Raw genomic sequence first — 27,684 nt, 5'->3', positions numbered from 1 at the left:
TTTCATCTGTCAGGCACTGTTGGTGTTCCCTCAGCAAGCCCAGAGGTGCTGGGTCTGAGCAGAGTCTCATACCTGTGGCCAGGGGGCTCCTCCAAACCCATCCCAACCTGCTGGAGTGGAGCGTGCAAGAGGGGCTTGGTGGGCTCAGCCCAGGAGCAGGAGCTCTGTGCCTCTTGGCAGGGATTGTGTGGCACAAGGAGCGGTGCTGGAAGGCAGGGATGGATCCAGGGCTGGGGGGGCAATGTCCAAAAGCCACAGAGCTGCAGTTGTTAGTGGACCTGGGCCAGAAGGCTGAGAGCACGAAGCACAGCGGGTGCCTCCGGACTGCAGATAATACACAGTTGAACCCAGTTCCCTGGGCTTCATTGGAATTTCATGGGTTTTGCTGCAGTCTTGCTGTAAGAAGCTGGTGGCTTGGACACTGCTAGCGGGAGGTGAAGTTCCTGGCAGCACTCTGCACTGCTCACAGAGCCCCACGAGCTGCCTGCAGAGCCTGAATCCTGCAAGTGCTGTGCTCCCCTCGGTGATGGAGTTGGCGATAACAACGGTTGGTGTGCTTGTACTTCATTGCCTATGCAAGAGACAAAGGAAGGAAGATTGCTTTGAAATTATGGATGGTGTGTCAGAGATGCTGTCTCCTCCCGAGCCAGACAAGCAGCATTAGCATGTTAGCAGCGATGGTTGTTACTGGGACTTTGGGGTGAGATGCGAGGTGATGCTGGGAGCAGATGCTGTGTTACAGGATGTTCCCAGTGATGCAAATCAGTTCTCCAGGCGGCTGAAGCCAGTGAAGTTTATTCCCACCTACTTTATTTGCCTTTTACTCTGTCTGTAGTCAACTGCAGCATCTCAGAGCTTTTTAGTGGCTCTTGGTTTCAGCAGGAGAGCAGCTCTGCTGTGGTTTGGAAGTGACCGAGCAGCCCTGCAGCTCCGCACAGCAGGAGGCTGCGTGATGCTCGCAGCTGCACTGCATCCTACTCTGAAAGGAGCACGATATGGGGAGCTTCGCTCCTACAAGAGGGAGAGACGGTGCTGGGGGAAGACTTTGGGAGGAGAAGGTGTTGAGGTGGAACAAATCACAGAAAAGTCGATTTTTGAGCTGAGCTCTCCGTGGAGCACTGCAGCGATGCAGGCTGAGGGCTGTGTTTGGGAGAAAGCTGCTGGCAGTGTGGTCATGAAAATATCTGTGCTCGGATCTCACTTTGGGGGCTGTTGATCTCTCCGCAGCACCGGACGTGCGGACATTCTGTTGTGTTCTTATTTAAAAAAACAACATTTTTACAAGATAATTGTGTCCTGTTTATGCAGCTTTGCTAGGAAGCAGGGGAACTTCTGGCCGCTCTGCGTCCGGAGGCAAGCTGATATTCTTAAGGGATGGCAAACGTCCTGTAATGGATCTGTGTTTGAAGACCTGTTCAACCTGTTCAAAAACTTTGAGGGGGGAAGGGGGAAAAGGGAGGGAGCAAGGCTGGCAGCACTGCCTGTCCTCCCCAGAGCCCAGCATCGCTCCCTACAAACTGGAGGGGCACGGCCAGCCCTGAGCAGTGGGAAGCAGCCACGTGCCATGGAGCTGTGGTCTGACTCAGGGTGAGCTGCTCTCCCACTGCTTTGGGAATTGCAGGAACAGGAATTAGGGCTGCAGGTCTGGGAGCGCTGCCACATGAAACCTCATGGTGCTGAGATGGTTTGATGGAGAACATTGGAGTTGTGAGCTGGTTTAAGGGACACATGGAGGAGCCTCTTCCTCAGACAGTTGGTGAGGTCGGGTCAGATTGACTGGGACTGGTCCTGCTAAGCTTCGGGAATCTCCCAGGATGGAGCTTTTCCAGCCTCTCCACATGCTTATTGTAGTGCTTCATCACTCAGGGTGAATATTTCTTCTTCATATTCAGTCAGGCTTCCCCTTGCTGCATCTTATGACTGCTCCCTCTGTCCTTTTGGGAGGAGTGGGTTCCCTCTTGCCTTGCACTCAGTGGCTACAGACAGCAATCGCTTTGTTCCCTCACTTCCCTGTCCTCAGACTCCATGGTCCCATCCCTCCTTGTCTAGCAGCTGGAGGTGGTTCTGGCACCAATACATGGGGTTTGCTCCATCCATCGCACACTGAGGGCTGAAAGCTGCATGGCAATGGGTGAGAAATGGCAGCACGCTGGTGGGCCCCGGGCTTGTTGAATGGAGAGCACTTCAGAGAACACCAAAACCACCCAAATGTGTTTGAAAATGTAATTTCTGACTAATCAACGGCTGTTCCCCCAAGGGGCCACCAGGCATTAACAAGCTCATCCTGTTGGATGTGTGCTTACAGCCTGATGCTCAGACCCACGGTCTGCTCTGAGCCCTGGTGTTGCTGGGGCTATCGTGTTTGGGTTTCTCAGTGTTGGTCTCCATAGCAAGTCCTGGGTGCACGTTCTACCTGCAGCTGAACACTGAACTCACCGGGATGGGGGTCAGTGAGCCAAAAGCAATGTTTTTGCACATTTCCTTCATGCAGTGCAGAGCTGCGGTGCTGCAGGCTGTGCTGCTGCCAGCTGTTATGAAGATAGCCTGAAAAGGTTCCCAGCTCACTCCCCAGGGCTTTGCTTTGGAGTTAGGGAGGGATTGGACTTACTGAGGTGCAGTGGGGACTTTTGGCTGTGCTGGGGGTGAGGCACCCCATGTCACCATGTCCTCCAGTTCCCTCTTGCAGTATTTGCTTGGATTTTGGTCTCGTGCTGTGCTCCCCATCCTGCAGACCCCCCCACGCTCAGTGGGGAGCTGCCCCCTCCCACGCCATGTCCTACGTCGGTGCTGAGCTTTAGGTGCCAAGCATCAGGAGCCCACGCTCCAAACGTGCGCTTGTGTTTTAGCCCTGCTTATTTTTGGTCTTTCATCCTCATCAGAGCCCGGTGGTGTGCAGGGCTTCAGCATCGCTCCCTTGGAAGGGGCTGATATGTGAGCTGAGCATTCCTCAAGGTAAGGGCAGGCAGCACACGTGGCTCAGCGGGCTGCATTTGGGCCACCACACGGTTTCCAAACTGCAGCCCCTCCCTTGAGTCCCCATCCCTAGGCTCTGAGTGCACTGTGAGCTGTGGGGCTGCCCCATCCCATCCTGCACACGTTGTTGGCCAGACGCTGCCTGTGCTGCTTCCTTCTCCCTTCCTCTTTGTTGCTCTTTCCCCCCCTCTTTGCTTTCCTTTTTCGTCTCCTCCCATCTGTCCTTCTCACATCAGGCTATTTTTGTGGATGAGTTTCTCACTGTCAATATGGTAAGAACCGTGGTGTAGCTCTTGTCTTCGTGGATGTGTGCCTCTCTGGGGACCCTTCCCCAGCAGCTGCCCCTCCTGGTTGGCTCTGTCCCTCTACTGTGCCCCGTGCCCTCCCCATGAGCACAGACCCATTGGGTCTGAGGGCTCCTTCAGCCCCAGGTGCCCCAACATAGCAGGCAGTGGCTGAGCACCCTGAAGTGCAGTGCTGGTGGGAGAGCATTTGTGCCCTAGTGGCTCCAGGGCCCCCCACTCGAGGCAGGGATCCTTTGCTTCAACTGACTGGGAACTGCACGGCCAGAAGTGAATTTGAATCCTCTTCATTGTTCAAAATACTTCCCAGAAGATGATAGAACAGCAGAGAGTGGCAGTGGGCTGCCCTGGTTGGGGCAGGGTTGGAGTGTGCAGCCCAAGCTGGGTGCTGCAGAGGGGGCTGTGCAGTGCAGCGTGGGTGGGCAGGCATGTACTCTTGTACATAAGCAAGCCTCATTAGTTGCCTTTTGTTCTAATAATAAACCTGCCATTGTGTCTTCTCCTTAGAAGAAAGTCCTACCCTTTGTCAGGGGCTGCATCTTGCAGATGTCAGAGCTGTCTGAAGCTGTGAAGTTTCTTTTCTTTGCTGTGCCTCTCCTTGCTCTGTGCCTTTGCTGCTTGCACTGCAGGATGCCACCAGCCTGGCTGCTCCCTTTGTCACATCCTGGGGTGGCTGCAGCCCCTCGCAGCCCTCACCCACAGGGCACATCCCTTCCTCCTGCCCATCTCTGTGCCTGTGGAAGCGATGCTGTGGCTGTAAGTCTGTCTGCCCATCTTTCCCCCTGGAGGCCATGTACCCTTCTGTAGTGAACAGAACCCACCAACTCTTAAAAACTTGTTGATGTCTGGAAAACAATCCTTTCCCAGTTGGGAATTGGAGTGGATTTTATTTTTCTTCACAGATTGCAGTGCTTCAACCGTGGCACCAGGCAGGCAGAGCTGGGAGCGCTGGAGCTGCCCATCACCCAGGGCTTTCATTGCGGGGCCTTTCTGGGGCTGCAGCCCCACACCCCATGCTGAGACCACAGCTGCAGGGTGAGCAGAGTGCAAGGGACCATGTGGTGCAGTGCCCCACAGCAGCTGGTGTGCGGGGCTGTGTCTGCAGGAACTCTGCTCACTCTGTCCTCTCACCACCAGCTACCAGCTGTTGTGCATTAGGAGAAAACCAAATCACTTGCTGTTTCTTGCCCATAATGTGTCCGTGAGGCACGGATGGATGCTGTGGAAAGCCAAGTGTGAGCAAGAGCCTCGGGCAGTGCCTGCTGCTGGGGTTAATCCCATTTTCTGCGGGGATTGGGGCTGGCTGGCACAGAGCTTGTTGGGCTGGGACTGCCCACCCCAAAGTGTCCTGTACAGGTTTTGCAGATTAAGAATCAGAAAGTTTGCAAGTTTTCATTTGGTTTGTGACCCAGCACCTGTCTCGGCTTTGCTCAGCCGCATTCTGGGGGATTTTGGAGGGACATGAGTGCATTGGGCATCACCACATGCTGAACAGTTGGACGAGACCCTGGGGAACATGGTCTGGTGCCTGATGTGGTGGTTGGCTACCCTGCCTGCAGCAGCAGGTTGGAACTGGATGATCTTTGAGGTCCTCTCCAACCCAACCAGCTATGATGCTAAGAAAGCTCCCTGCTGCTGGCATGGCAACACAGCACATCACTGTGCTGGCATTGCTCCATGTGCCATGGGGACATTGGGTGTCCCCACAGGCATTTCAGCACAGGAGATGTGTGTCACATAGGTAGTGACAGAGGAGCAGCAAACAGAATGGTATCACAGGGAGGCTGCTCTGATCTCTGGGTAGATGGGGGATGAGCTGGCTTTCTGTTGGACATGCATTTCAATTGAGATGGGAATTTATTGCTGTTACATAGTTTGAAATACAACAGAGTGCTTTACTGCATATTTCAGACTCCTCTGTGCAGGGAGCACCAGGAGATGCCAGCATGAAGCCAGGCAGTGTTGGGGTGGCCTGGGGCTGCCTCAGGGACTTCTTTGTGCATTCCACTGCCTTCATTTGTGTGCCACCCCCCATAACATTAACGCCCCTCATACCCTCATTCTTCCTTCTGTTTATTTCATTTGCCTTTTTATGGTCATTGGTTGTGAATGCAGGAGCTCTCCAAAGTGCACATGGTTCCTAGAAGTACCCCAAGCAGCACCTCGCAGAATGTAATTTCTCTGCAGAAAGTGTGAAACTGAGTTCGAGACGGAGCAGTTTGTGAGAGCCATCAAAGAAAACCCCCAAAAAGCATAGAGAAAAAATCCCCCCCCCAGACAGCATAAAGAAATGTGTTGGTGTGGAGCTGAGCCCTTAGGGCATCTCTGGGTGCCTGAGGAGGGGACGTCACCGTGGCAGTGTGCATTCCTAGGGCTCAGTGCCAGCCCTGCTGGTCCCCCCACAGCTGCCTGCTCTGTGCCGCACCGCCCTCACCTCCTGTGATGCTCTCACCCATAGGCCCCACGCCGAGGATTTCAGCATGGATTCCTCCTTCTCTCAGTAAGTGCCATGCATGTGTGCATGCAGTGCTGGGAGCGCGAGCAGCCCTGGGTGCCAAGAGCAGAGCCAGGGCAGCACAAGGGCTCAGTGCTGCTCTTGGCACCAGGGCTGGCGGGCTGTGCCTGCAAACCAGAGTGGTTCCCAGCATGGGGAGCCATGTTCAGTTCCATGGGGATGGAGCCAGGTCCTTGCAGCAAATTGGTGATTGCCCATCAGTGCTGAGCTCCGTGTGCAGGCTCTAATTAAACAATCCAGATTCATCAGCAGAAGCAATTATTGGAGCCGATTCCTGAGCGTCAGTCTCCAATGTTGCAAAACAAAGAAGGCAAACTGAATGCAGCATGTTGTTCTGTTGCTTCTCCTTGTTCTGGTTTCTCACCTTTTTTTAATTATTGAGAGCAGTGGTGTGGCTGTGGGGTGGTGCAGACTGGTTGCAGCCGAAGGATGGGCGCCCCATGTGCTGTTGATGGGGCACAGGGGCAGCCCACACCATTCTTCTCACTCTGGCAGGTGCTCAGTTCTATAGGGGTGCCACAGTGTGTGCACAGACCCACACCCCCCTTCCTCTCCCAGCATCATGCGGTGGTGTCTGTCTGTCCCCAGCCCTGTCTGGCAGCACCGTGGCCCATCCCCAGAACCCATCCTGGGGCAGTGCTGGCAGTGGGCTGCAGAGCTGTCTCCATTTGTTCCAAACCTCTCTGCCTGTCTCACTTGCATCCCGCTTCCCACTGGGGGAGATGTAATGAGACATTTCCCAGGATGAGAATGCTGTTTCCTGGCCAACTGCAGCGGGAGCGCAGGGACTGGAGGTGCAGGGAGCTGCCGATGGCTTTTCCTCTCTTTCCAAAGCTGCGCTTATTTGAAGATACATTTCTCATGGTAAAATATTTCGGTCGGTTTGAAATAGAACAAAAGCATCCATGGCACGTGAGCTCCTGTGGGAGCAGCGGGCAGCAGCCAGCCTTGGGCAGGTGGTGCTGGGGCCGTGCCCGGGTGCTGCTTTGGGGCCATCTCAGCTTCCCGACAGCTGCCAGCCCAGGGCCAGAGCTGTGCCTGCCTGCGCCATGGGGACGAGGAGCTCGGGGTACGTCCCAGTCTGCTGAGGGTCAGTGGGGGGCATGGGCTGCTGGGGTGGGGGAATGGGTTGGGGCAGCTGCCGTGCTCTGCTTTGTGTTGGGGCTGCAGGGCAGGGCTGAGCTCAGGTAGGTCTCTGCACTTTTTGGAACAAATTTTGTCTTTTCTGGGGGCAGAGCTCATCATCTTAGAACAAATTGCCTCTAATCTTAGGTTAATAGAGCACAATAAATAGCCGAGTAAAGCAAATGGAATTTCTCAGGCATTATGGCAGGAATTACACTTCCAAGAAAAGGTTTGGAACTAAACCCATACCTCGATGTGTATCAGGGCAGCTGGGCTGCCGCTGCCCCCCAGGGCACAGTCCTGGTGCTGAAGGCACAAACTGCCCAAGGGAGCCCTGCCTGGGGCTGAGGGCAGTGGGGGTCTGGGGCAGCAGGAATGCAGCCAGGGCTCACTGTGGGCATGCTGACTTGCAGTTTCAGTGAAATGCTTGACAAGGGTGTGCTGGAGATGCACTGAACACCCATCTCAGCTGGGAAGGGTCTGTTGTGTGTTCTGATGGCTGCTGGTGATAAATGAGCATTCCCATGCCGTGGGATGTGGCTGACGCTCTGCACGGAAGTGCTGCTTCTGCTCCTGCCCTGTCCCTCCACAGGGACAAGCAGCTGCTTCCCCCACAAGCCCTATTCCGCTTGATTTCCGTGTGTTTCTTCTCCCTGTTGCCATTCTAACTGCTAACTGGTCTACTTGTCCCCAGAGGAGAGCTCTGTCACCAGCATTCCCTTTTATCCATCAGTGTTTTTTCTATTGCCCTGAGATGGTGCCATGCTGATGAACTCGTGCTGCTGCTGTCCCCGGCACCAGGGGGATGAGGAGGGGCTCTTGGGTTCCCAGCCCAGGCTTGGCTCTGCCTGCAGCCACCCTGGGGCGGGAGAGATGCACTTGCTAACTAAAACCTTTATATCCCATATAAAATGTTATCCCAGCTATCATGCCTGAGGCGGTCGTTTCCTCTCTGTGCATTTTCCTTTGGTAGAGGAGAGTACTTTGCAAAGTGAAAACCCAGTTTTGCAACCTGACAAGCAGCTCCCAAAGGGTTCCACACTGGCTGCCAAACAGCAGGACTGCGGGGTTGGGGGTTGGGGGGTCCCCTGAGCTCCCCCTGAGCTTTGTTTATGGCTCCTCTGTGCGAGCGCAGCAGCTGCTGCCCCATCAATCACAGCTCAGCGTGTCTGGGTGCAGGCAGCGCCACGTGGCTGCGGGGGGAAAAGCCTGTGGGGGGGATGTGGTGTGTGATGGGTCACTGTGCACCTGGTGCTGGCTGAGGAGGAGGTCTTGATGATTGTCAGCAGTAAGAGAGCAGCATTGAAAGGACGTACCGACCACAGCAGAACAGGGGAAAGGGCCGAATCCTTGCACTTGACTCCGCTATTAGCTTGCAGCAGCCAGAGCAGATGAGATGTCTTGATGGAAGCATAAATCAGTGAGCGATCCCTGCTGGGCTGCAGGCAGCAGTGTGAGTTTGTAGCCCTGCTCCCGTGAACGGGGGGGGCTGATTCCAGCTTTGGATGTGTGAGATGATGGGGGCACATCCCGCTTGGGTCTGGGGTGAGTGGGATGGTGGTGCTTGGCTCAGGGGTGAGGCTCAGGTCTGGCAGCTCCCAGCTGTTTCCGGAATGGCCAACGAGGTATCTTAGCAACGTGGGGAATTTTCCTCTTTTTAGATCCCATCTGGTTTTTAGCAGCTTGGCTGCTCAGCATCGCTGTGGTGTGGGCCGGGCTGGGCCAGGGGGCACTGCTGGCTCCTGCCAACATCCTGCACTCACCATCCCCACGGTCGCTTTCCCCGCAGGGTGCAGGTGGAGTTCTACGTCAATGAGAACACCTTCAAGGAGCGCCTGAAGCTCTTCTTCATCAAAAACCAGCGATCGAGTGAGTGCTCTCTGCCCACGCAGTGCTGGGGGTATGGAGCCATTGCCATCTGCTGGCAGTTGTCCCCAGCTGTCCCCAGGATGTGCCATCCCTGGGTCCTGTCCCTGTGCAGAGCTCTCAGCCCGCTTTGCCTTTGGCTCTGCAGATCAGCCGCCCGTTGCCCAGCGTTGCTGGGAGCTATTTTCTCATTAGCTGCCTGGGGGGAGCCCACTCGTTAATTCAGAAGTGTGTGTTCCCTTCCCTCCCTGCATCCCGTTGCCTTGTTCAGCGGAGCGGGGCACAGCGGGGTGCCCTCAGGGAAGTTTTTAATGGAAATGCGATTAATTCCTCGCTTGTAATCTGAGTAATAATGCAATGCTGGGGAGGAGGCAGCCCCCCTGCTCAGCCTCCACTGCTGGCTGCCAAGATAGAGCTTTACTGGTGCTGCTCAGGATGGGGGGGCATGGAGCCCACGGGTGCTCTGGGGATGGCAGTGCAGGCAGTGCCCCATGCGGCACCCCATGGAGATGTCCCTTCTCCTCTGTACCCGTGGGGCCATGTCCATGCTGTGCCACCTCCACTGCAGGTCTGAGGATCCGACTCTTCAACTTCTCCCTGAAGCTGCTCACCTGCCTGCTTTACATCGTGCGCGTGCTGCTTGACAACCCGGAGGAGGGCATAGGATGGTGAGTGCCACCCTGCCACCGCAGCCCCCAGAGCCCGGGCAGTGTGGGGCAATCACAGTGGGTACTCAAACACCTTCACAGCACAGTGGGTGGTTTTTGTCACTCCAGCTTCTCCTGCCCTACACCAACAGGTGGTTTAGCAACAACCGTCACTGCTTGTAGACCTGGTGCAATGGGCAATGGCAGTGGAAAAATGCGGGGCTGTGGTCATCTTTAAATGTGACCTCGATTTTGTGAGAGAGGCGACAGGGACGTGTGAAGGAGTGCCATCCTAAGGGCTGTGGGTGAGCTCCTAAGGGCTGCAGGGCCACATCCCACCTGGGCTGCGTGGCCAGGTGTGAACCCTGACTTCAGCACAGCGCCCACTAAATGCTGTCCCAGTGTCCTTGAAGACACTTCTGCTAAATCCTATTGAAGTGTCTGGGAGGCAAATGCATTTTTCCATTAGATCCCCGGGGTGACAGATAATCACACGCAGCAGCTTCGCTCTGGGTTTGTTATAAACCTATTTTTATTGTGTCCTTGCTTTGTTTATGTCACGCACAGATATTTATTTTTTTCAGAGTTAGGACACTCTGTGCGAATTAGCAGCTGAATTTTCTCTTTGTAAAGGTTCCAGACACGTTGCCCCCAAAGTGTTTCCCAACCAGCCGAGTGTGAGCTGCTGGTAGGAGGGTTAAGGTCCTCCAGAAAGCACAGGGATGAGGGGACCAGCGAGTCCAAACCCATGGAACATTGTGTTAGGGCCTCTCCTCGTGCCAGGACAGATGGGAGATAGTGTCCCATGAGCTGGAGAGCCAGACCCACACCCCCTATCCATCCCTCTGTCCCTCTGCTGTCCCACTGACTGCTCTCCCTTGGCTTCTGTGTCTTTTGCCCAGCTGGGAATGCGAGAAGCAGAACTACACCCTCTTCAATCAGTCCACCAAGATCAACTGGTGAGCAGTGGGAGGCTCTTAGTGTGGGGCCCAGCTCTGCCCTGGGTGGGGTAATGGGCACAGAGCACTCAGTGGTGAACTGGAGCTGCTGGGTGGGATGGGAGCTGGGCTGGTATCCTGCAGGTGTTTATGGGGATGTGCATCCACTTGCCCCACTTTTGCATGGTTTGAGAACTACAGTTGTCCCATCACTGCCCCTTGAGGTGTGGGATGAGCCAAAAAGAGACCTTCCCAGCCCCAGCCTTTGTTTTGTGAGGCTCCCATCCACCTCTGTGAGCACTGGGGATGGTTGGAGCCTGTTTCAGGCTTTGCATGGGGCAATTCCAGAAGCAACTCTGGCATGGAAGAGACATCAGAGGTGGACTCAGTCTGGTGGTCAGCAGAAAGAGAGGAAGTGCTGTTGTTTGGATCCTCATGGGATGTTCTTTGCAGGTCACACATCTTCTGGGTGGACAGAAAGCTGCCACTGTGGGCTGTCCAGGTGAGCAGTGGGCTGTGTGAGGCTGGGCAGCAGCTCCTGGGGCAGCCACACGCCTGCCTTAAGCAGGTGCAGGGAATCTAATTGAGGTTTTAGTGCACAAAAGCCACAGGTGCTGGTGCAGAGTCCTGAGCAGCTCTCCTCATCTGTGCCCACAGGTCAGCATTGCCCTGATCAGCTTTCTGGAGACCATGCTGCTCATCTATCTCAGCTACAAGGTGCGCTCCCCTGCCCCGTGCCCCAGGGGCAAACAGAGGTCTGTGCCCATTGCTACCCTCAGTCCTTGCGCCGGGTATTGCTGTCCCCAATTTCACCACCCCCCACTGATTGAGGTGCTTGGGAAGGAATAACTTGGGAAGTTTTGTTGCCAGCATCACATCTCAACCCATCAGAAAAGCATAGCATCGCTCTGGCTGTGCTGCATCTTTCCCTGTGTAGTAGGGCTGGGGCACTGGGAGCATGTAATTGGCTTTTGGCACACTTTCAAGCTTTTTAATTAATTATTCTTACTTTTAATTTTTCAGGGGAACATCTGGGAGCAGATTTTCCGCATTTCTTTCATCCTTGAGATGATCAACACAGTGCCCTTCATTATCACAGTACGTGTTCCTCAGCCTCATGTTAAAGCAGCTTTAAGTTTAATACTGTGCTGCAGTTTTGGTGGGGAAATAAGGAAAGCCACCCGATATCTGGCTAAGTGGTACTTAAAGCTGATTTTGTTTTTGGTAAAGAACCCTGATTTTTCTGAGTCCTTTACCAGTCAACTTCCTTTTGTAGATATTTTGGCCTCCCCTGCGGAATTTGTTCATTCCTGTCTTTCTGAACTGCTGGCTTGCCAAGTATGCCTTGGAGAACATGATAGTAAGTGATGCATCCCTATGGGCATCCCATCTCCTCTGCTCGAGCAACAAATTGTGCCTGAGCCCTGGCAGAGAGCGCCGTCCCACCCCCAGGGAGTGGATTGCCAGCAGCATGTCAGGCACTGGAATGGAGCCTGAAGGGCTGAAGCTCGACTGCGCTGTGGTTGGACACAGCCTTCCTCACCACACCTTTGTCCTCCCCCAGAATGACCTGCACCGTGCCATCCAGAGGACACAGTCTGCCATGTTCAACCAGGTGCTCATCCTCATCTGCACCCTCCTGTGTCTCGTCTTCACTGGGTGAGTGCCACACCTTGTGCCACCCAACTGCCTCTCTGCCACTGTGCATCCTAACAGCTGGTTTTAGAGGTCGTGGGGCCCTATTAATTAACCAGGCCCTTCGCCCTGTGCTTTGAAACCAGCACCTTCCGTACTGAAGCCCTGCTCCTGGCTTTGCACTGAGCTCTGAATCAGTTTTCCTCATTGGTCTGAATTTGGAGCAAATAATACCAGTTAAATTGCCGAGAGGACAGGAAACTAAGCTTTTGGGCTCACGAGCCTTTGATAATAAAGGCAGTCTTCTCAGATGAGTGGTGAATGCAATTTCTGGGCTCTGAAGGGCTCCTCACCCCAATGCCTCCTGCCTGCTGCAGCTATAGATGCATTTCTTTGATGCTCGTGCTTGGCACAATGACTTTGGAGCCATGACAGCTCATGGCCCCCTGCTTCTCCCTGCAGTACCTGCGGCATCCAGCATTTGGAGAGAGCGGGAGAGAAGCTCTCCCTCTTCAAATCCTTCTACTTTTGCATCGTCACCTTTTCCACTGTGGGCTATGGGGATGTGACACCCAAGATCTGGCCTTCCCAGCTCCTTGTTGTCATCATGATTTGTGTTGCGCTGGTTGTACTGCCGCTGCAGGTGAGAGCGTGGCCATGGAAGAGTGCAGAGCCTGCACTGGGCAGGGTGTTGTCCCCGTGTCCCTGGCACTGTCAGCCACCCAGTGAGGGCACTGAGGGCATTCCCTGGTGCTGGGACACCAGCTCTGCCCTCTGCTTGCAGTTCGAGGAACTCGTCTACTTGTGGATGGAGCGGCAGAAGTCAGGGGGCAACTACAGCCGGCACCGCGCCCAGACAGAGAAGCACGTCGTGCTGTGTGTCAGCTCACTCAAGATTGACCTCCTCATGGACTTCCTCAATGAGTTCTATGCCCACCCAAGACTGCAGGTGAGGGCTGGGTGCACGCCCATATGCGCTCCTTCTACACTTGACCCTCAACACTTGTCCTTCAATGCTTGTCTTTGCTGGGCATGGCGGGGTCACACCACCTGTTTGATCCACCCCATTTTTATGTCCAGGACGTGGCAAGAACCTCGATGGATTTCTCTAGCCGTAAGGATGCCCACGGGGCTGCCTGCCTGCCGAGTGACACGAGCCTCTCTCTTCCAGGACTACTATGTGGTGATCCTCTGCCCCACGGAGATGGACATCCAGGTGCGGCGGGTGCTGCAGATCCCTCTGTGGTCACAGCGGGTGATCTACCTGCAGGGCTCTGCGCTGAAGGACCAGGACCTCATGAGAGCCAAGTGAGCATTGGGGTGGGGGCGGCAGGTGGCCATGGGAAGGGTCTTCCTGCAGCCACCCCACTGTGCTGCTGAATGGGTGACGATGGCCGTCCTGTCCCCTCTATGGGCTGAGTGCTGCATGGACTCTGCTCTCTGCTTCCAGGATGGACAATGGGGAAGCCTGCTTCATTCTCAGCAGCCGGAATGAGGTGGACCGCACGGCGGCGGTGAGCAGCTCATCCCAGGCATGGAAGCGTTGGAGGAAATGAGCTCTCAGAAGATAGCGCATGCTTTCCTCTTTCATTAGGACCACCAAACCATCCTGAGAGCCTGGGCCGTGAAAGATTTTGCCCCAAACTGCCCTCTCTATGTGCAGATCCTAAAGCCAGAGAACAAGTTTCATGTCAAGTTTGCTGGTGAGTCCCCAGGGCTGGCCCCCTCCACAAGGCCTGGTGCTCCCTGCAAGACTCCTGCATCCTCAGGCCCAGCGAGGGGTGCTTTTGGCTCTGTGATGATTGAATGAGTGTCTCATCTCTAGGGCCAGTGGTGGTGGTGATCTGTGTTGAGTACTGCTTGGGTTGGCCACCCCAAAAACCCCTGGCAACGTGAGCAGAGCCGTGAGGCATCCCAGCAGCAGCTTTGTTTCCTTGCAGATCACGTCGTCTGTGAGGAGGAGTGCAAGTACGCCATGCTGGCGCTCAACTGCGTCTGCCCCGCCACCTCCACGCTCATCACGCTGCTGGTGCACACCTCCCGTGGGCAGTGAGTGCTGGGGGGCACAGCCATTCCCCTGGGGATCCTTCCCATGGAACGCCCATCCCCAATTACAGCCCTGGGTTCTCTGGGTTGAGTGGTGCTGGGGCACTGCAGCATCCCTGGGTTGGTTTGCTGGAGGGCAGCAGTACAGCTCCTCATTTGTATCAGACAGATCCTGCTGGCAGGATGCACAGACTGTGCAGAGCCAGAGCCAGCGGGGTGTTCTGTGAGTTTACACAGAGCTCAGTGGGAAGCAGCTCAGTGTGGTGCTGACATGGGCCCTTTGCACCTTGGTGGAGCCAGAAATCATTGAATTTTGGGTGACATGACATCAGAGGGTTACAAAGCTCCATCCCAGAGCGTGTCTCACCGCACGCTTTCAGCTGTTTGCCAACACTGGCTCTCAACGCTGTCTCTGCAGCTCCACCGGGAGCCCTCATTAAATACAAACGCAATTAGAACCAGAAATCAGAAGGAGCTCAGCCCACACCTGCTGAACCCACAGCTCTTCTCGCAGCACCCTGAGGGTTCCTTGAGGCCCTGCGGGCTGCAGACCCATCCCTCCATGCTGCTGTCATTTCAGAGAGGGCCAGGAGTCCCCAGAGCAGTGGCAGAGGATGTACGGGCGCTGCTCGGGCAATGAAGTCTACCACATCCGCATGGGAGACAGCAAGTTCTTCATGGAGTACGAGGGGAAAAGCTTCACCTATGCTGCCTTCCACGCACACAAGAAGTGAGGGCAGGGGTGCAGGGCTGGGGCCAGTGCTTGGAGTGCCTCATGCGGGGAGGAGGCTTTGCTCCAATGCCTGCATGGTGATCCCATCACAGGTACGGTGTCTGCCTGATCGGCATCCGCAGGGAGGAGAACAAGAGCATCCTGCTGAACCCCGGCCCACGGCACATCATGGCCGCGTCTGACACCTGCTTCTACATCAACATCACCAAGGAGGAGAACTCTGCCTTTATCTTCAAGCAGGAGGAGAAGCAGAAGAAGAAAGGCTTTGCAGGCAGGGGCACCTATGATGGCCCTTCCCGCCTGCCCGTGCACAGCATCATCGCCAGCATGGGTGAGTCTGGGGGGCTCCTGCGCATATCGCTCCCACATCCCTGCTCCTGGCATCCTAGCTGCTCTCAGCAAGCCCTGAAACCATCATTAGAGCTTGTGATATCCGTTATCATTTATGATATTTGTCTGCAGAAATCCCTCAAGCCCTGCCTGGAAGGATAAATGCTGTTGGCCGCATCTTAAATCATTTTTATGATTCCCAACCTGACAGGTGGCGTGATTTGCTCTGCAGCGAGCGGTGCATTTTCTCAAATGAAAAATGCCATGAGTCATTACTTCCAGCTTGCAGCTGGGGAGACCAAGTTCTGGGGTTGTCTGGAGAGGCTGCGCTGCGATGGCAGATTGTATTTTAGGCAAATAATTTATGGATATATACTCATGCACAGCTGTTTGTATGATTATCCCACAGCAAGCCACAGAGCACTTTGCTGAGTAGAGCTCATCAAGGTTCTTGTTACGTGGCTTGCTCACAGAGGGACTTTTTGCAAAAAGTGGAACAAGAAGTGAAATGGTGTGAGAAGGTTCAGCAGGTGCAGATCCATGGCTGCAGGAATGTGCCCAGCTCCTGTGCTGTGCTCACTGGGAAACTGATAGCTTTCATAGGCAAAGATAATGGGTGAAGATTCAGATGAAAGCTTCAGGTTGGGTTTCCAACTGAGAGCAAAGACTCGATGGCCTCGGTCAACACTCTGTAAATACGTTTGGATTTTAGAAGGCGCTGGTGGTGGATGGGGTCCCAGCGGGGCTCAGGGGTGCCATGCTCTGTCGGCTCTGCTCCCTTCCCCTCCTTATAGAGCGCTGTGCTTCCCCCCACTGCGTCCAGGTACAGTGGCCATGGACCTGCAGAACACTGAGTGCCGCCCCACCAACAGCAGCAAGCTGGCGCTGCCGGCAGAGAACGGCTCAGGCAACCGCCGGCCCAGCATCGCACCCGTGCTCGAGCTGGCTGACACCTCATCCCTGCTGCCCTGCGACCTGCTCAGCGACCAGTCGGAGGATGAGATGACACAGTCAGACGAGGAGGGCTCAGCGGTGGTGGAGTGAGTCGCACACGTTCGGTCACTGCAGAGGCACAGCTCCTCGCAGGTGATGGGGCCGTTGCAGATGGCTTTCTCCACGTCATTACAGCGCTGGGATTTCCCTCTGCTGCAGGTACGTGAAGGGCTACCCACCCAATTCCCCATACATCGGCAGCTCACCAACCCTGTGCCACCTCCTGCCTGAGAAAGCCCCGTTCTGCTGCCTGCGGCTGGACAAGGTGAGCAGTGTGCTGCCCAGGGCTGTGCTGGAAGGGGCCGGGCACTGCCACGGGTCCCAGCTGCCTCCCTCCCACAGGGCTGCAAGCACAACAGCTTTGAAGACGCCAAGGCCTATGGCTTTAAGAACAAGTTGATCATCGTGTCAGCAGAGACCGCTGGCAATGGGCTGTATAACTTCATCGTCCCGCTGCGTGCCTACTATCGGTCTCGCAAAGAGTTGAACCCCATTGTGTTGCTTCTGGACAACAAGCAAGTACTTCTCTGCTGTGCTTTCTCTTGCACCGAGCCCTTCCCTGTGTTACCATGGGCACTGCACATGGCATGGGGCAGGAGCACGACAGTCTTGGGCTGTGCGTCACCTTGTTTGTTGGGTTTCTGAACGCTGTTCCTTTCTGTTGCTCTTCTTGCAGACCAGAGCACCACTTTCTGGAAGCCATCTGTTGTTTCCCCATGGTTTACTACATGGAAGGCACCATTGACAAGTAGGTGTTCTGGTCTGTGGCTGTTGTTAATTATAGGATGGTCTTAGACATGTTGCATTCACCCCAATCCGCAACCCCATACCTTCTCATTCCATGGGGAGACAAGGGCTGGCCATGGCAGCCCCCACTGTCGGCTTCTCACCTTGTTGAGTCCATCTGGGAGATGGGTGTTGGTGCTGGGCTGGTGGCCAGGAGCAGCTGGGCTGGCTGCAGCGCTGTGCATGGCAGCGTGCTGCTTCCCCATGTCGTTTCCAAGGGCTGACCCCTGCGCTCTTCTCTTTGGGAACTGCCCAGCCTGGACAGCCTGCTGCAGTGCGGCATCATCTACGCTGACAACCTGGTGGTTGTGGACAAGGAGAGCACCATGAGTGCTGAGGAGGATTACATGGCGGATGCAAAGACGATTGTCAACGTCCAGACCATGTTCAGGTGAAGAGGGCTGGCAGTCCTATCCCATCATCTTCTCACTCAACCTGCCCCATCTATCCCATTCCCTCCCATCCTATTCCATCCCATCCCTCTTCTGGGTGCTGCCTCAGCAGGAAGTGAGCCCAAGAGCTCATAGGTGCTGTGAGCTGCTAGGATGACACCTAGGTTCCGCTAATTCTGGTCTTGGATGGGCGCAGGGGAATCTTTTGTGTTCCTCAAGCTTTAAATGCAGGGATTCCTCCCTTCCAAGCTGGCTGATGAACAACATGTCTCTTCCCACTGCAGGCTCTTTCCCAGCCTCAGCATCATCACAGAGCTGACCCATCCCTCCAACATGAGGTTCATGCAGTTTAGAGCAAAGGACAGCTACTCCTTAGCCCTTTCCAAGCTAGAGAAGGTAAGTGAAAGCTTTGCTTTCTGGGAATTCGGTGCTGGGAGTCACTGATCCTGAGTTTGTTGCGTTCCTGTGCTCCTCCACCCGCTGCACTGTGCATCCATCCAACATAACCTGCAGCAAACAAATGTGTGGGTGGGTGATTTTGGGGCCGTCTGCCTCTTCCTATGTGTTTATGTGTTTCTTGGCGGCTGGAGGTTGTGCTGCTTTGCCTGCTGCTGTGTTGGGAGCGGGGCAGTGAGTGAACGGGTGCAGGGATGCTCCAAGGAGGAGGCCGCTGGGCGCAGCGCTGTGCCTGCAGCAGTGTCGCTGTGCTGAGATCTCCTGAAAAGAGCAAACATCCCCAAGGCAGCAAGGCACATGGAAGCACCACATCCAGCCCGTAGCAAAATAAATCCATGATGTCTCGCACGTTTCCATGGAGAAAAAAAAATACTTCTTTCACCACAAAACCCTCTTTCCCTGCCTCCCTCCTGGCATGCCCAGCAGAGATGCTCAGCTGCTGTCCTCCCGCTCAGGTGAGCTTTCAAGGCCGCGTGGATTGTCTTTCCTCTTCCAGAAAGAGCGTGAGAATGGTTCCAACCTGGCCTTCATGTTCCGCCTGCCCTTCGCTGCGGGGAGGGTCTTCAGTATCAGCATGCTGGACACGCTGCTCTACCAGGTGGGGGGGGCTCTGGGGGCACGGCTGCCTGCTGGCACGTACCGGGGTTGACATTTCCTCCCCTCCTGCAGTCGTTTGTCAAGGACTACATGATCACCATCACCCGGCTGCTGTTGGGCCTTGACACTACACCGGGCTCTGGCTACCTCTGTGCGGTAGGTGCTGCTGCAGGGCATGTGCATGGGGGCTGCGGGATGTGAGGCTCTCTGAGAGAGGCAAAATGGAGCAGAACGGGGCAGAACATTGCTCTCTGTATCATACATGGGCAACCTCAGCACTGCCAAGAGCACTAATGTTATAAAATCACTGAGTCTTTTTGGTTGGAAAAGACCCTTAAGGTCGTCAAGTCCAACTCTTGGCCAACGCTGCCACGTCCACCACTCAGCCGTATCCCTCAGCGCTACACCCACAAGTCCTGCTCCTGGTCTGTTTGTGGCTCTCTGGGGTTGGCATTGGTGCATTTGGGCACTGTTCTGGTTCTGAAGGCAGTTGCTGTTCATCCCCAGATGAAGATCACAGAGGACGACCTGTGGATCCGCACCTACGGGCGCCTCTTCCAGAAGCTCTGCTCCTCCAGTGCTGAGATCCCCATCGGCATTTACCGGACGGAGTCGCACATGTTCGCCACCTCCGAGGCAAGGGGCAGCACATGTGGGAAGGGCAGCAGCATTCCTGTCCCAACCCACAGCCGGGGGGCTCCTGTCTGTCTGTGAGCACAGTGCAAATGCTCAGCCCTCAGTGAGCAGCGCTGGCAGGCGATGCAGCACTGAGCGGTTGTTGAATTACCAGGGGATGCTGCACAGCAAGGATGCTCATTTCCTGGCTGACACTTTTTCCCCTTTTTCTTCCCCCAAATGCAGCCCCATGACATCAGAGCACAGGTGAGTAATGCTTGCACCCAGACCTGGGATTATCGGTTCTGCTGCCGGCCCCTGCAGTGCACATGTGGGCGGTGTCAGGGATGGTTTTCCTCAGGCGAGATGTCCCCCACAGCACCAGCAAACAGCCAGAAGGTGTAATTACTGGGAGAGGGAGCAGGATCCGGGCTCCGCTGTGAATATCTTTGGTTTTCAGCTTTGTGGAGGCAGCTGCAGGGTGCTGAAAGCTGACATTTAGCTCAGTGCAATCCCCATTCATCCTTAGAGGTGCTTTATCCCCTTTATTAATAAATCAGTGCTTACCAGCTGAGCTCTCTGTAGCAGAGGTGCGGCAGCAGGTCTGCTGCGATGTGCCAGTGAGGAAGGTGAGGGCAGGAGGGAACGGCGCTGATGGAGATGAGGTGCCTGCTGCACCCTATGGCTGCTGGCATTCTGGAGCCCCCATCCCAGAGCTGCTGCCCAGGTGCTTTAGCAGCACGGGGACGCTGTGCTGGCAGTGCACGGCTAAGAGATGGGACCCCGTCCCAGAGCAACTCCCGTTAGGTGGCCCCGCGGTCCCCGTCACCGGCCGGGCTTCCAGTCACAGATCTCCATCAACGTGGAGGACTGCGAGGATACGAAGGATGTGAAGGAGCACTGGGGCATCAAGACGGGCCACCACAGGAACTCGTGCTCCAGTGACCAGTCCGAGCACCCGCTGCTGCGGCGCAAGAGCATGCAGTGGGCACGCCGGCTGAGCAGGAAGGGCAACAAGCACTCCGGCAAGACCGCCGAGTGGATCAGCCAGCAGCGGCTCAGCCTGTACCGCCGCTCCGAGCGGCAGGAGCTGTCCGAGCTCGTCAAGAACCGCATGAAGCACCTGGGCTTGCCAACCACCGGCTATGGTAAGTGATGTGCGGTCGTGCTTCCCTGCGGCGAGGCGGCCCCGTGGGCTCCGCAGGTAAATCCCCATTCGTTGTGCCCAAGCCCTGCAGGTGCTGCTGGACCCGTCTGTGGATGCTGCACAGCAATGCGGTGCACATCGCTCCCGGGGTGGCTGCTGTGGGGTCCGTGCCTCCAGGAGCTGTGCCTGTGATGCGTGGGCTGCCTTGAGCACACAGGGCCAGCTAATCATAGAGCAATAGAATGGTTGGGTTGGAAGGGACCTCTGAAATCATCCAGTTCCAACCTCCTGCCATGGGCCCCGGGTTGGCTCTGTTGTGGGTCAGCTCATCCAAATCATGATGCTGTGCCCCGCCGTTCTGCAGGGCTGGTGCTGCAGCTCCGCGCTGTCACCGCGCTGTATCTCAGGAGCATCTGGCAGGGCTGGGCAGGCTTGGTGGTGTGCGATGGCCGCGTGTGTCACTGTGCTTCCTGCTGACCCACATCTTTCTGGTGGGGACCGCAGCCCCGTGCTGGTGCCGGAGTCTGTGTGCCCGCACCTGCCCCGTGGTTGCGGTGAAGTCCTTCGCACATGGCTTTCTTGGTTCGTTTTGTCTTTCTGCCCTGTGAGCCATCCCGTGCTGCCTCCTGTCTACTCCATGCCAGACCCCTTCCATCACCGCAGCCGGGCCCTGAGCACCGAGCACTGAGCCCAGCTGGGGTTTTGCTGCCTGCAGCTGGGAGAGTGGGGGAAATACGGATCGATGCGGGGAAACAGAGGGCACACAGGAGTGCTGGGGCCACGTAGCAGCCGCTCCATGGAGGGGAAGGTGGGGACAGCATTGCTGGTTCAGCTGCACACTTGGCACTGCGGCCTGCAGGTGATGCAGCACTGAGATCTGGTTTAGGGAACCTGCTTTGGCAGCGGGGTTGGTCTCGATGATCTCTAGAGGTCCCTTCCAACCCCTACAATTCTGTGATTCTGTGAGACTGAGCTCTTTGTCCCTTCTCCCAAAAGTTTCCTTGGCTCATGCTGAGGGACGCAGCTCTCTTAGCTCTGTATCACTCTGCTGATGACAGTCGGTGCTGCCATGCTGGTACAGCTGGTCTGCTCAGTGCAGCTCTGGGGCTCCGGCTGGGACGTGCGTGGGCACCGGGGCACGGCTGGCATCGGTGTGCTTGGTGGTTGGAAGGACACTGACTGCCTGCTCTCCTTGCCTTTATCTTTTGCTCCTTTATTGCCAAAGTGCAGCAGCTCGTCTCTAATATTTGCCAAATCATGGCTTGCTGACCTCTCTCTCTCTTTCTGTTTATGTCTGTGCCTTTCCCTGTATGTTCTGTAGAGGATGTAGCAAATTTAACAGCCAGTGATGTGATGAATCGGGTAAACCTGGGATATTTGCAAGGTAATGCTCACTCCCTGGGAGTCACGCGTGCCTCACGGCGTGCAGCGTACAACAAGATCATGCCAGCTGAGCCCAATCCACACCCTTGCCAGTTTTCACCTCAGATACTCAATCCTTTCACACTCCTTTGTTGGGTGGAGCTGGAAAACAAAAGGCACTGCACTGCAGCTGCAGGGCTCCCTGATGGCAGGAGAGAAAATGCAGGGACCCTTTGGAACCAGTGCGAGGAAATCACATCCCTCAGCTGTTACTGATAGTGACCTCCTTGCATTGCTCTGTAGGTTGACTTTGGCCTGCAAAGCCTGGAGCAGTTCAAGGAGGAGGTTTCTGTCTGCTGCTGCTGAGCAAAGCAGTGCGGGAAGGCATCGTTTGCAGCTTTGTCCCCGGTTGGTTTGGGGTGCAGACCCGCCTGTCCCTGCAGTCACCCCCAGACCCTGGGGAGATGCTCAGGGTGAAGGGACTCAGCACCCAGTGCTCAGCGCGCAGCTTCATGCAGAGGGGCTCTGGAGAGCCCAGGGGCAGCTGTGGCCTTGCTGGGCTGTGGTTCAGGCTTTGCCAGCCCATGCTTAAGGCGAAAAGTTGGCATTTTCCTACAAACCATGTCCAGCCTCAGAGCCCCAGCCCAGCTGTGGCTCATGGAAGCCCTACACAATATATTGCCAGCAACTGCCAGGGCTGCGCAGAGCTCAGGGATGGTGTTCCCCCCCCCCCTTGGTTGTGTTCTGGCACAGCTGTGAGCCACCCCACCAGTGCCCTTCTGCAGTGTGAGCACCACGGTGTAGGTGCAGGAGCTCTGGCTCCCCTCCCCCCAAAATTACATGGGGGTGCCAGTGGGGACAAGATGATGGCAATACACGTGGTGGGTTCAGCAGTGCTGCATGGGGGTCAGGAAAAGGTGCTTCCATGGTGAAGGAGAACCTGTGTGCCCCAGGAACCCCCCCTCCATTACGGCACATCCCATGCATCCCTGGCTCTGTGTGCACCCCAGCACTGCCACCCCCATCCCCGCTGCACTGTAGGGCTGAGCACTGGGACGGCTGAGAGCTGTCAGCCCTGTGGTCTGGGGAGCAAGCAGGGGGTGAGCAGCAAAAAGCCAATGGGCAGGAAAGAGGAGGGGTCTGCGTGCAGACCTGCCCTGTGTTCCCCATCTTCTCATTGCACGGGAGGGGCCATGCACTGTTGGCGTCCCAGTGCACAACCCTGCAGCAAGCCCATGTCTGTCTGTCCCCTGCTGTCTGTCCCCTGTCCTGTCCATCACATGCCCTCGCTGTGCTCCCGCTGCTGCTTGTTCCCAGCACCTGCTTCCCCCCATGATCTTGTTTGGCAGCGAAGGGCCCCGAGTGTCCCGGTGCTCCGTTGGGCATCACCGCAGCTCCACGATTCAGAGCCGTTCCTGAGTGGTGCTGGGGGCTCTGGGATGCCGCAGTGATGTCCTGCAGGCAGAAGGGCATGGTGCCTCGGCCACGTGCTGCTTGGTGCTCATAGGTGCAACAAGGGAAGAAGGTGGCAAAGCGTGGTCACAGCCCTGGGGGGGTTTGTCTGCCCTGACCCGGTGCTCGTTGTGCTGTACTTAATGCAGCAAGACTAACGTGTTTCGTTTTTTGTGCTCAAACAAGGTAAGACTTTTTTTTTTTCCTCATTTCTTTTTGGAGGTTGATTTTTGAAGTGAAAAGTCTGTGAGGCTCCAGCCTGTGCCGTGGCTGGGAGCGGCTGCGGGGCTGCGGGAGGAGGCGGTGGTGCTCTCAGTGGCACGGCCATGCTAAAGGACCCGGTGCTGTCCTCAGGGGCCAGCTGTGACCTTACCCAGCCTGATGCTTGGAGCTCTGCAGTGGGGCTGCCAGGGCATCCGCTGGGCTGCCCGTTGGGGTGTCCATGGGAGCCCCCATTGGGGCATCCATCAGGGTGTCCATCAGGGTGTCCGTCAGGGCGCTCCGCCAGCCCTGCCCACCATCCCCTTCTCTCCTCCGGCAGATGAGATGAACGACCACCAGAACACTTTGTCCTATGTCCTGATCAACCCACCCCCAGACACACGGCTGGAGCTGAACGACATCGTGTACGTGTTGCCCCCTCCTCCCCGCACAACTCCCAATCCCACCCCAAACCCAGGATTCCCAGCCTTGGTGCAGGCACACTGCACACTCCACGCCCCGCTCTGTGCCCCGCAGGTACCTGATCCGCTCCGACCCGCTGGCACACGTGGCCAACGATGGGCACAGCCGCAAGAGCAGCTGCAGCAACAAGCTGGGCCCCTGCAACCCCGAGACGCGGGATGAAACCCAGCTCTGAGCACAACCCGTGTGCTGCGGGGACAAAAGCGATGGGACAGGCGGGCAGGCGGCCGGCCAGAGGCACCACGTGGGAGTTTTTAACCTTTTATACCAATACCGCAACTAGTGAGAAAGTCTTTGCTGGTGCTGGTGGTGAGACTGGAGCTACAGCTCGGCCCGTTTGGGGGGCCCGTGTTCAGAATTGTCCCCAAATGATGCAGGCCGTTCGCATTGGATGGGGGCACTGCTGAGCCAAGGGCGGCCGCTCATCCTGCTCCTCTTTGCTGGGTCTGGGATGGATAGCCCAAATTTGGCTCTTTTACCCCAATGCTCTCCTTGCTTGTTGGCTTGTCCTGGGGGCTGCGCGGAGACAGTGGGGAAGGAAAGGACAGTGCAGCCCTTCCAGCACCCAAGCAACATCTGCAAATCCCCAAACACACCAAAAAGACAACAGTGGGACCCAAAGCCGTGCAGCACTGCTCTTGTTGCACACATCCTGGCTATGGGGATGCTGGCACCCAGTGGGGCTCAGCAGCAAAGGCACCGCTGGCTCCATGTGGTGCTGGCCTGGCCAAGGCCCCGTGCTGCCATGGATTTGCACTGGCAGCCCAACCCGACCCCCGGCTGCTTGCAGCACAACGGCAGTGGAGACCTTTCTATAGCAGGAACACAAGACGTATTTTCCATCTATTTTTGCACACTTTGCAATGGCGACGTCTAAAGGTTTTTTTGTTGTTGTTTTTTTTTTCTTTGACTGCCAAGTGAATAACCAAGTTGTTAACTTTATATACTTTTACATTCATCTACTAAAACCTCAATGTGATTTTTTTTTTTATGTATTTTTTTTTAAACAAGAAGCCTGTAAAGCACAACACAGCCCTGCCCTCCCAGCGCCGCTGCCAGGAAGGGGTTCTGCCATTCCCATCCGCCTCCCCTTCCCCCACGACACACAATAAATGTTGTTTACAAAAACCTGCTTAAAATCATGGCACCCCACGAAGGCGCTGAGCTCCGTGCTGCCTGAGAAGGGAGGAAAACCCACAAACCCACCCAGCCAAAGCTCTGTGGGCTGAGAATTGGACGGTGCCTGGGCTGGCCTTGCTTCTAACGCCTATGGTTTCTGCTGCTTTGCAGCCTAGCATTGCCATCTGGCACTCAGTGGGCAGTGCAGGTGGAAATACCCAGCCCCCAGCTGAGCCCTCGGCTGCCCTGAGATGTGGGCCCAACCGAACCATCACCCAATGCTCTGTTTGATATCATTTGTTTCGCTTTTAACGATGCGTTGTTTTTTTTACATCTCGCTGGCTGCGGCAGCTCTGCGTTTTATTTATTCCTGCTCTTCAGTTGTTGTGCCAAAAAAATTAAGTAGTTCCCACAGGATAAACAGTGAGAGCAGCTGCAGCACAAAGCCAAGGGGGTTGAGCCATGTCTGACCCCACAGCGCTCCGTCCCTCCGCTGTCGGTGCACACAACCAAGCCCAGAGCTGAAGGTTTTGCATCCCATTCACCTCTAAGGGAGGGGGAAACAAAGCAGCACTGCATCCCAACCCGGTGAGGGGGCTGAGGTCATGGCTTCGGACTCAGTGATCCTTACAGACCCCTTTGAGCTCGGGATATTCCACAGTTACCCCATGCTGACCATTCAGAAGGGAACATTTTCATCTCTTTCCCTACAGTTGGCTGCTCTGCGTGCCTGGGGGCAGCCCACCGCCCCACAGCACCCCAGGCACTGCAAGAGCATCCCTCGCCCTCACTGCATTCCACTGCCACTTCTGTTTGGTTAATGTGCAAAGCTGTGTATTTAAGAAGAAAGAAGCTACAGGTGTATAAATCACACACCTTTTTTTTTTTGCAGACATTATTTCTACGGTGTAAATTTATAGCTGACATTCTAATGGGATGTTGAAAGAGAAGAAATATACTGTAGATATTTACCTGTGGTCAATGCAAGCCTAAGAACAAGTGTTCAGTTTTTCTAAATCCTCAGACTCGGTTACAACACAGATGTAAAAATGAGAACATTTTATTTTTGTAACGGTTGTGGCATCAACAGAAGCTGCTGCTGCTCGCCCAGGGCCGTCTAGGAAAGGTGGGCGCCGCGTTGAGGCCATGCAGGAGCAGATGGAGGGATGTGCTGCACTGACTGCTTCACCCCAACAGCTCCAGTACAGCCCCGATGCACAGCAGTATTTATTTCAGGTCGCTCTCATTTGGTTTTATTTCCCCCACCCCCCTTTTCCCAATGAAATCCAATGGTTTCACCACCAGCACTGAGTGGCACAGCTCCGGCTCTCAGCTGGCTCAAAGCTCAGCACTTTGCCCAGTGGGGAAGCAGCACCCCCCAGTCCCAGAGGGGATGCACACAGATGGCACTGCTGGCCCAGGGACGCCTCCTCTTCCCCCTTAGCTCCCCCCCTTTGGGGCAGAACACAGCGCTGGGGCTCCCAGAGCAACAAAACGCCCTTAGAAAAAACAGGATTCTATAAAGGATGCAGAGCTGAAAGGCCCTGAGGAATGCAGACACGCGAGAGAGGGCTGCAGCAGTTCCAGGTTTACTGGCATTGGGTTCTGTGGCACTAACAGCTCCATCCTCTGAACAGGGACCACATCCCCACGCCACATCACACATTGCAGCCCTACTGAGTATTCACACAGCCATCCCCAGTTTTACCCCTCCCTCTGAACTCAGCCTTTTTACTTCCCAAGGGGGAACTGCTCTCCAGGTCAGCTCTGCGTGGGCTCCATCAGCCACAGCCAACAGAAAACGCATCCTTCCCTCTCCGAGGCCTCATTTTGGGACATGTGTTCTTGGGGTGCACTACAGACAGCCAACAGGAGATGTTTTTGTACGATTCCAGTGAAGTTGTTTCACATTTCTGTAAAGAGAAATCGAAATAAAAGAGCTGCATGCAGCAACAACAGAGACTGCTGTCTGCCTGGTGGCTGCAGCGTCCTGGGGGGGCTCTGAGTGGGAGCACAGAGCTTCTGCCAGCTGCCAGTAAGGCTGGTGCAATTACTTTGTTTTCCACAACAGCTTCATGCTGTGTTACACAGCCCATGCCAATGCTGGTGCTCAGCAGGGGCTCGGGGCAGACTGCCCCCACCCTGCATTGCTCCTGGGGCTGCGCTGCAAATTCAGTATTTAAACTATTTAACGTTAAATAGTTAGTATTGAATAATAGTTAATAGTTGAATAGTGAAATAAATCCCTCCTGCGCTCTGGCAAAGCGCTTGCTTTGCTCACAGGCATTGCACGAGGCAGGCAGCCCCCAGGAAGGCAGGCACAGCCCCTGGGTTCACCGTGGGTCTGTTATTGGCAGCCCTCATTTGAGCCACTGATCCTATTCCAACTTTGAGTCATTTCTGTCTGCACTCTGAAGAACTGACAGCAACATTCGGAACGATGCGCGGACTGAAAGAAGAGCAGCATTTAAGTAAGAAATCCTTTCAGTTCAGTTGACCTTCATCCAGAAGGGAAGCTCCATTTCCTTTGTGTGGAGAGCACAGCTCCAACAGCATCACCTCTTTGGATGCCTTCACGCTACGGCCTGCAGCAGTCAGACTGTGTACAACAGAACAGAAGACACATCCATGCATCTGTTACTCCTTCACACCATCACTTCAGTCCTCTTTAAACTCCAATGCACCGCCTGGAACAGAAGGGTGAAAGCACTCCTTGTGTGCCCAAACACACCTGCCAACTCAGAACCACAGCTGAGAGATTCCACTTGCAGTTATCTGGTATCAGTGATGCACTCAAGCCATTACCATTATTTCCTACTTTCTTCCATGAGCCACAGCCCAGTGTCTGCATGGTGGCCCGGGTTTCATCACAAACACTGAGCTATGGCACAAGTGAGGTACTCACATTTTGTTCAGCTATACTTGCACTTCACCAAAGCAGAATCCCATCCCACCCCAAGGTTCTGAGACC

At 55.5% G+C, this 27,684-nt stretch overlaps 1 protein-coding gene across 13 annotated transcripts in view; it reads left to right on the top strand.

Annotated features, from left to right (window-relative positions):
- The window catches only part of KCNT1 (potassium sodium-activated channel subfamily T member 1), a 56,371-nt gene extending 29,696 nt beyond the window's left edge, over positions 1 to 26,675 (top strand). For 3 of the 13 annotated variants that reach the window (XR_008202586.1, XR_008202593.1, XR_008202592.1), the window contains 29 exons: positions 8,705 to 8,784; positions 9,350 to 9,449; positions 10,331 to 10,387; positions 10,820 to 10,868; positions 11,024 to 11,083; positions 11,390 to 11,464; positions 11,643 to 11,726; positions 11,931 to 12,025; positions 12,464 to 12,644; positions 12,786 to 12,950; positions 13,173 to 13,309; positions 13,452 to 13,515; positions 13,596 to 13,704; positions 13,942 to 14,050; positions 14,628 to 14,777; positions 14,873 to 15,111; positions 15,934 to 16,150; positions 16,263 to 16,368; positions 16,446 to 16,618; positions 16,780 to 16,851; positions 17,146 to 17,280; positions 17,566 to 17,677; positions 18,234 to 18,335; positions 18,407 to 18,490; positions 18,842 to 18,970; positions 19,196 to 19,216; positions 19,794 to 20,097; positions 21,418 to 23,536; positions 23,649 to 23,686. Coding sequence is in view for 4 of the 13 variants with exons in the window: in XM_052667300.1 (XP_052523260.1) it covers positions 8,705 to 8,784; positions 9,350 to 9,449; positions 10,331 to 10,387; positions 10,820 to 10,868; positions 11,024 to 11,083; positions 11,390 to 11,464; positions 11,643 to 11,726; positions 11,931 to 12,025; positions 12,464 to 12,644; positions 12,786 to 12,950; positions 13,173 to 13,309; positions 13,452 to 13,515; positions 13,596 to 13,704; positions 13,942 to 14,050; positions 14,628 to 14,777; positions 14,873 to 15,111; positions 15,934 to 16,150; positions 16,263 to 16,368; positions 16,446 to 16,618; positions 16,780 to 16,851; positions 17,146 to 17,280; positions 17,566 to 17,677; positions 18,234 to 18,335; positions 18,407 to 18,490; positions 18,842 to 18,970; positions 19,196 to 19,216; positions 19,794 to 20,097; positions 21,418 to 21,480; positions 23,452 to 23,536; positions 23,649 to 23,769 (3,478 nt within the window). In the remaining 9 variants the exon portion in view is untranslated. Of the gene's footprint in view, positions 1 to 5,680; positions 5,776 to 8,704; positions 8,785 to 9,349; positions 9,450 to 10,330; positions 10,388 to 10,819; positions 10,869 to 11,023; positions 11,084 to 11,389; positions 11,465 to 11,642; positions 11,727 to 11,930; positions 12,026 to 12,463; positions 12,645 to 12,785; positions 12,951 to 13,172; positions 13,310 to 13,451; positions 13,516 to 13,595; positions 13,705 to 13,941; positions 14,051 to 14,627; positions 14,778 to 14,872; positions 15,112 to 15,933; positions 16,151 to 16,262; positions 16,369 to 16,445; positions 16,619 to 16,779; positions 16,852 to 17,145; positions 17,281 to 17,565; positions 17,678 to 18,233; positions 18,336 to 18,406; positions 18,491 to 18,841; positions 18,971 to 19,195; positions 19,217 to 19,756; positions 20,098 to 21,417; positions 23,537 to 23,648 lie in introns of those variants that run through there. The other 10 variants (XR_008202591.1, XR_008202594.1, XM_052667300.1 and 7 more) reach the window with 10 other exon arrangements.
- Positions 26,676 to 27,684: the final 1,009 nt, after the last annotated feature.

Source organism: Tympanuchus pallidicinctus, unplaced genomic scaffold, assembly GCF_026119805.1.
Source record: "Tympanuchus pallidicinctus isolate F22 unplaced genomic scaffold, pur_lepc_1.0 scaffold8, whole genome shotgun sequence".
NCBI lineage: Eukaryota > Metazoa > Chordata > Aves > Galliformes > Phasianidae > Tympanuchus > Tympanuchus pallidicinctus.
Note: the sequence above shows the minus strand (reverse complement) of the source record. Positions and strands in the feature narration are given on the sequence as shown.